Source organism: Dermacentor variabilis, chromosome 2 (genome assembly GCF_050947875.1).
Source record: "Dermacentor variabilis isolate Ectoservices chromosome 2, ASM5094787v1, whole genome shotgun sequence".
NCBI lineage: Eukaryota > Metazoa > Arthropoda > Arachnida > Ixodida > Ixodidae > Dermacentor > Dermacentor variabilis.
Window position 1 is genome coordinate 17,143,660 of NC_134569.1, and position 8,378 is coordinate 17,152,037.

Consider the following 8,378-nt stretch of genomic DNA (forward strand, 5'->3'; position numbering starts at 1 on the left):
AATGTTCGCTAAAATCTTAGAGGGCCAAGCCAAAACACATTCCTGCATTGAAAAAATGCAGACAACTGAAGATGCGATGGAAAAGAAGATCTCTGCTCTAGCGGAGAGCATAGACAAAGTTGATAAACAACTAGAAAACCTCACAGCGCTAACCACCAAAGTTCAAAAAGTAGAAGCAACAGTTGAAGGATTAAACAAAGAGATTGTATCCGTGATGAGCAAGGTAGATGAGCTAGAAAATAGAAGCCGCAAACAACCTGGTTATATATGGCATAGAAGAGCCACGTGGCGAAATTGCAGATGGCCTATTAAAAAAAGTAAAAGATGAAATTTTCAAAGACACACTACAGGTTACAGTCACGGGAATCGAAAGATGTCATCGAATCGGGCAGAAGGCCAAAAATAAATGTCGTCCTGTTATTCTAAAGTTTCTGGACTACCAAGAGAAGATAGCTGTATTATAGAACTGTAACAAACTTATATGGTGTCGATTCCGGATAACTTTTTCTACAGGATAAGAGAAATAAGGAAAAAATTGTGGGGCATATCAGCTGATGAAAGGAAAAACGTATCCAAAGTGAAACTCTTTTTTGATAAACTAAGCGTGGATGACGTAATGTTCGGGTGGAACGTAACTACTGGTTCACGCTATAAGTTAAGCAAAAAGGCTAATTGACAGCAAAAGCATGATGCACTGTCACTGAAACTACTTAATGTAAACTACATGTCTTTGACCTATAGCACTGATATAGCCATCCTCACTGAAACCTGGTTTAATGTGTCCATTTATGACATTGAATTTGTGCCCGCTGGATGCAGCGTACATAGAAAAGACCGCGAGAGTAAGGGTGGTGGGGTGGCTATTCGTTTTAACAAATCCTTAGGCATGAAAAAAATGCCTGATGTGCCTGGTGTCGAGGCTGTCTTTTGCAAAGTGTATTGTGGTAACACCAGGTATGTTAGAGGCGCTATTTACAGGCCTCCTGGTTCTGATGTTGGCGTCCTCGAAAACTTAAGGAAGTATCTAGACACACAAGTCAGGCTTGGGGACAAAATAATCCTATCAGGCGATTTCAACCTGCCCGAGGTGGATTGGTCAACATTCACAGCCCGAAACCTAAATGATAATCACTGTGAAATACTGATAGATATGGCCTTCGCGTTCAACTTACTGCAAGTAGTTAAAAATTACACCAGGATTCAGGCTAACTCAAAGTCCATACTCGACTTGTTTTTTGTAAGTGGTTCAATTACAGCCGAAACTTCCTGTGAGGTAATACCTGGTATCTCGGACCATTCTGCAGTATTGCTAGAATTGACTGGTGCAGCAATCAAACGTAATAAACCAACATCTAGTCTCCCTAACTTTTCATGAGCAGATGATGTCTCTATCATTGACATGCTTTCCTTTAATTTAGATATTTTCTCATCCTATTCTGGAGATCTGAACAGTCTTTGGCATCAATTCAAAATAATTGTAAAAGAATGCGTCGATAAATATGTTCCCCGTATTGTAAATAAGTCGAAGCGCAAAAATGCCTGGATCTCTCAGGACTCATAGCGGTTACAAAGGCAACTCAAGAGGCTAAAGAAAAAACAAAAATCTACAAGCTCTTTCTGTACTGCGCAGAAAATAGCAAATATTACATTACAACTAAATACATAAGTAAGAACTGACAAACAACGGTATTTCGGAGAGTCTGTACCAAATTTTTTACGCACGTCCCCTGAGCAATTCTGGCAGCACGTACGCCCAACTTCTAGCGATTGCGATGTTTTTGATATCGAAGATGTACAAGGAGATGACACAAAAAAAAAATCTCAAATGCCTTCAATGAGCAATTTAAGAGTATGTTCACTGTTGATAATGATGTATTACCACACTTCGTCGCAAATTTCCCACCCATACCAGATCTTCTAATTAGTGAAACTGGAATTTTGAATATGCTCTTAAAACTTGATGTAAAAAAGTCCCCAGGGCCAGATGACATACCAAACGCATTGTTTAAGAGAAATGCAGAATGGGTCTCAAAATACTTGCGTGCTCTGTTCTCTAGATCACTATCTGAGGGGCAAGTTCGGGACGACTGGGGAATCGCCCGAGTAAAACCTGTCCATAAGAATGGGAGGAAAGACTGTATAAAGAACTATCGTCCGATTTCCTTAACCTGTACTGCATGTAAACTATTAGAATATGTTATGCATAACCACATAACGCAGTTTCTTGACAAACATAATATTTTAACAAAGTATCAACATGGGTTTCGACAAGGTTATTCTACGTGTACCCAGCTAGCAGAAACTATACATGACTTTGCACTTTCAATTAATAACAGAAAACAAACCGATATAATTTTTATGGACTTTAAAAAAGCTTTTGATAAAGTCTCTCATAAGAAGTTACTGCACAAATTAGGGAAAATATTAAATAACCAGCAACTTTTAAACTGGATTGCCGCATACATTAACAATCCAAAACAGTTTGTTGTCCTTAATGGAGAAACTTCGGAAGTTGTTGGCGTGGACTCAGGCATTCCCCAGGGGTCTGTGCTTGAACCCCTACCTTTTCTTTTGTTTATTAATGATATTGTCTGCAACATTCCTGTCAAAATACGATTGTATGCCGATGACTGCATGATTTACACGAAAGTGAACAGTACAGCTGACCAAATTCTTTTAAATGATACACTCAACAAAATTGTTCAGTGGTGTGATATGTGGCAAATGTGTATTAACTATGAAAAAACAGTGCTCATGAGAGTTACTCACAAAAAAAGACCATTAACCTTTATCTATTCTATCAACAGCAGTGTTCTTCACGAAGTACCATTACAAATACCTGAGCCTCTGGATAACAAGTAACTTAGACTGGACTAAACACATTGATTACATTGTAAGAAATGCAAACTGTAAGTTTTTCTTTTTACGAAGAGCTTTAAAATTTACTACTCCTGATGTCCGCATATAAAGCGTTTATTCTCCCATCGTTAGATTATGCAGCCATAATCTGTGACTACTTCACTTGGACCAATATTAACAAGAGTGAAAGCGTACACAAAAAGGGTGTGTGATTCATATATAACAGCTTTGGACGTTCTTCTGTTTCTGTCCTTTTAACCATAGCCCACTTGCCACAAATAACCCAAGGAAACCAGTCATCTAGGCTAAAATTTATGTATCAAATTGTAAAGGGGCACTGTAAATTAGACACTTCAGACGTAATAACCTTTTCTTCCGGGTATGCCACTAGACAAAGACACCTATTAACAATTGCTCCGTTTCGCACACGTAACAACTCCTTTAAGAACTGTTTCTTTCTGCGGACAATAACTGAATGGAATTAGCATACTAACACCCAAGTTCAACAGGCTTCACTTACCTTGTTTACATCGTGTCCAACTTAGTACTTACTGTATGCCTTCTACTTTAGTTTATATTAGTTTATTTACTCTTATGTATCTATGTATTTGTTGGTTGCCTTTTTTGTGATCTCCAACATTTGTACCCTCCTGCCAAAATCCCCAAAGTGGGATTGCAGCATCAATAAATAAATGAATAAAATAAATAACACTCGAACTGCCACTGTTTCAAGGGGCGTTGACATGTTGACATGCTATGCTTTTGTGAATTTCAATGGCAACACCGCCCGATGTTGACAGAACGTCATCGCAATCTTTACGAAATGTAACATACTGTCAGAGAAAGTGTGTGTTTTTTTATTTTAAGTGCGTTTCCTGTGCACACAGCACTTTTGGAGTGTGTTCGTGGAGAAGTTCTCGCACATCCTTGAGGTTTCTAAGGAGGCCTCTGACGTTCCGTTGAATAATTTGTGTATCCATACTGAAGGTAAATTGGTGCTGTGTGTACAAAAAAAGTAAGTTTTGCCATAGATTACAGAGCCTTTTCCAGGCCCTGTAACATAGGGTTTGTCCTTTCCGGAGCGGTCGAGGGAGCCTCACCGCTACTTAGGAACTTGGGAACGTGCCATCAGGATAGGTGTAGTGTCCATTGCCTCTTGTGAGGCACCGGACACGCACTCTTGCGAGCGAAAAGTTCCGCGGGAGAGTCTCGCCTCAGAGGACGACACCTTTATGGCCACCAGCCCAAAGGTCGATGGGGCTGCCTTTGGATTTGAGCTGCGCCGGCTGTTGCCAGCGCCAGCAGGGGCCGGTGAGGGTGTGGCAGCACAGACTGCACCCACATGGGGGCTGCTGGCGATCCTGCGGGTTCGTTACGCGTAGTGCAGGCGGTCACCGAAAGCTGCTGTGGTGCCGGCAACCCTAGGGTAACCGGACCTCTTTGCCGATGGCAATGAGGTCCGGTTACCCTAGTCCGGTCCGGAGGGTAACTCCTCCAGCCGATGGCACGGCATCAAAGACTATTCATTATGATTCCTCTCAGTTATTCTAGACAGCATTATCGCGGCTTTCGTTCCCTTTCAATAAAATTACAGCTAATTTTCCCTGATAGAAGCCCAAATTCCCTGAGTTTTCCCTGAGTATTTCCAGACTATTCAAAATCCCTGAGAATTCCCAGTTTTCCTGGTTGGTAGAAACCCTGACTTCATAAACTGACCCTAAGGCTTCGGTCAAAGATTTAGCAACTATAAATGGAGAAATGGATCTGGCCAATTTTTCAGAGTTCTCACTATGTACGACATGTAATTTCAGATAGGTCTCTTTGGGTTGGTTGAAAGATGTGTTCAGTACATCAGTGCATCCCCTCTTTTGAGGGTGATGATCAAGTATGCGGGGAAATGCTGGTGTTCCCATAGTAGTTCAGTTTATTTTATATGAAACTCTATGTTTTCGGCAGCAATGGTGGCCACCCACAATGGAGCCCAACTAGGGTGCGCTGCAGCGCTTAACGCATATTCAGTGAAAACAGTGAAGAGATAGTAGCAATACAGGGCCAGGAAATACCTCGGGTAAAAGGATATAAATACCTTGGTATAAGGATAAACGAAGGCAATAGATATATGGAAACACAGCAAAAAACAATAGCAGTGAAGGGGAAGAGAAATGCAGACATAATGAAACACAGAGCGCTGTGGGGATACAATAGGCACGAGGTGCTCTGGGGTATGTGGAAAGGTGTAATGGTTCCAGCACTTACATTTGGAAATACAGTTCACTTTAAATCAGAGGTACAATCAGGACTCGATGGCAACCAAAGGTCAGTGGGACACCTCGCATTGGGTGCTTACAGGAAGACTACAAATGAAGCTGTGCAGGGTGACATGAGCTGGACAAGTTTTGAAGTGAGGGAAGCTCACAGTAAAATTGATTATGAAGAACGATTGAGGAATATGGCAGAAAGTAAATGGGCTGGGAGAGTGTTGAGGCATCTGTACAGGAAAAACATTGATTCACAGTGGAGGAAAAGAACTAAGAAGCTTACCAGCAAGTATGTGGCCTGTAGGGTGAGCAACACAGCAACAAAGAACATCAAGTGGAAAGTCAGAGAGGCTGAAATAATGTCATTGGTGGCAGCAATGGAAAAGAAACCTAGCATGAGTAACTACTTATGAGGAAAAAATGAAATCAGGAAAGAAACAATTTGTGATAACTCAAAGGGAAGCTCATTACTTTTCGAAGCGAGATCAGGATGCCTTAGAACACGCACCTATAAAGCGAGATATCAGGAAGAGGAAGCATGTGCTCGCTTCAATAAAGCTAGGGAAACGATGGAGCATGTTTTATTGGAATGCGAATATATCTGCCCAGTGGTCGATTTAGGCACTACTGGCCTCCTTGAAGCCCTTGGGTTCAGCGAGAGCAGGGGGAAAGTAAACATGTCCGCAATAGAGATTAGTAAGAGGCAATGACAAAAAACAAAGACGTACAAAAACAAAGTTCACAATAGGGGGTCAGAAAATTTGGTTATGGGAATTCATAGTGGGTGTCTTCTTTTCTTTTTTAATCTAGGTAGGACATTAGGCATTATAATAGCAAGAGCTGGTGGCACAACCCACCGCCCCGTTCCAAAGGGGACGCTCATAACATCCATCCATCCATCCATCCATCCATCCATCCATCCATAAGGCTGCAGGCACCAACCGTACATTGCCACTATAGCCTAATATATTATACCTAAGGGAGGGCACATACACAAGGTTAACCCACGCCAGCTATGAAAATTAGGAAGTGATGGAAGAGAAGAGACAATAGGAGAGTAAAATAAATTCGATGGGAAAGAAAAAGATTGAAGAGGGGGACAGAAAAAGGTAAATGCTAATTTTTTCCAGGAATGCCAGTCTGGAGGCATCATCTGTGTGAAGCAGAGGCCGAAGAGGTAGGTTGTCTCCGTCAGGAGAACCTTAAAGCTATGGACACCCGCCATGGGCTCAAATCCCAGAATCCCATTTTTCCCAGACATGGCTAAGCCGCGCACTGCTACATGCGGGAGGGGCCAACCCTCATGTGCTCGGGTGCATGGTGTCGCAAAACACCAAACACCTGCTGGCACACATGCCCCTGCAGGGAATCTGCCTGAGTGCATGCACCCATGTTTAGAAAAGTATATGTAGTGAATTCGATTAGATGTGCGATATGACAGCCCTGTTCTAAAATGATGATGATGCTTAAAGAAGAAGTAATTACTTTCCAAGTGATTAGAGAGAGAGAGAAAGGCAAAGGAAAGACAGGGAGGTTAACCAGAGATTATCTCCAGTTGGCTACCTTGTATGGGGGAGGGGCAAGGGGATGCAATAGGTGAGGATGAAGGATAAAAGAATTTAAAAATAACCTACACACACACACACACATACACACAAACTGTTTCTGTGGGCACTGTCACGCAGCCCGCAAAGGCGTTCCTAGTGTTATGCAGTGTCACCGTACTTCCAAGTGATTAGCCACAATTGAAAAGGTTATGTGCTCTAGTAGCTTACTGAAAACCCTTGCTAGTGACATTGGATGGTAACAACATGTTAGCAGTGCTCTTATCACCCGACTTAAAAATTGGTATAACTTTACGAACCTTCCAGTCATACGGAACCACGGTGTGTACGGAACTTACCCTGTTGAGAGTGACTGTTGAAATAACTGACAAAGGACTGTATAGAGGGCACTGCTTAATGTTCCAAAATTTTTGAGTTTATGCCATTAATGCCAGAACAAGTCAATATCTTGAAGTTGTTAATCAACTCAGCAACACTGCTGGTTGTTATATTGATAGCGGCCATGTATGGATAGTCAAATTTGAAAGGTGATTGCATTTGTGAATGGTCTTCCTATGTATTGTTATTAGAACTGTTATCGAAAAAAGAGCTCAAGCTATCAGATGTTGTTAACATTATTTATTGCCTTCTATGCAACAATCATGACTTTCTTTTTTTTTTTTGTCGTTTCGTGTGGCCTTGTTCGTGTCTGCGTTGTTTGCTCGCCATGAAGTGGCAACTCATTTCTTTACTGTGTCCATTAGAGTGTCATGACGGTATTTGTGCACAAAAACTTGGTTTTTGGTTATGCTTCCCAGTATAACCTGAACTCACATTAAGAGGAAAGTACATTACCTGAGGCAAGTCTGCCAAGAGCGCTGCCAGGTATCACACTGCTGACTGCATCAAGAAAACGTGCCTCTCCTGACAAAGGGTTAAGTAAGACTGAGGTTCTTTGGGCAATGAGCATGAATTAAATACGTTGAAAGGTCAATGCTTTCACATGTCATGCGAGTTGATCCGATACACTAGAACAATCTTCGTTTGGTACCACAACACGACAAACGGTGGCTGTAGCACTAATTTGTTGAGATCGTAAATCGGCCCTTAAAAATGCCAGTTGTGCACCGTAAGATTGCAACCGCGTTTTTGTAACATTCAGAAAGCGAAAACTAGACTCACTAATAATTTCCATTGCTTCGCTAAAATAAAACAAAAACTACCCCACTTTTTGATGTCTGCAAAAGGAAGGTTTGCGCTTTCTATTCTCAGCATGGACAAGCATTTGACTTTGGCACGTCGCGATTGAAAGCACATCCATAACTGACTCTGGCGAAAACTCCAAAAGTATTAACTACATGAAGACAACTATATGGAGGTGCAGTTCATATTAACCGAAAAAAAAAAACGCTACAAGGCAGTCGCGAATAGAGCGCTATTGTTCATTCTTGTGGTTTCAGTGGACAGGTATGAAACCCAAAGTAGCATCACTTGATCGGACCACTCACTCGTTCTGCGAGTTCTCTCCATTCACTTTCGTTTCCTTCGTGCAAGTCACCGTCCTTCTCGTACAGGGTGATTAAACCTCTCGCTGGCGGTCGAGGGAATGACGACAGGGAGCACATTATGGTGAAATGTCGCGGAAAAGGATGAGCAAAATTAAACTTTGAAATGTAACATTCCCGCCATGACAGATGCGAAAGTTGCGGTAGTTTCC

The 8,378-nt window shown here is 41.8% G+C and overlaps 1 protein-coding gene across 2 annotated transcripts in view; it reads right to left on the reverse strand.

Annotated features, from left to right (window-relative positions):
• LOC142571432 (aladin-like) overlaps positions 1-8,373 on the reverse strand; it is an 82,076-nt gene extending 73,703 nt beyond the window's left edge. For both annotated transcript variants that reach the window (XM_075679776.1, XM_075679775.1), the window contains exon 1: positions 8,170-8,373. In XM_075679776.1, the coding sequence (XP_075535891.1) occupies positions 8,170-8,286 (117 nt within the window). In that variant the 5' untranslated portion in view covers positions 8,287-8,373. The remainder of the gene's footprint in view (positions 1-8,169) is intronic.
• Positions 8,374-8,378: the final 5 nt, after the last annotated feature.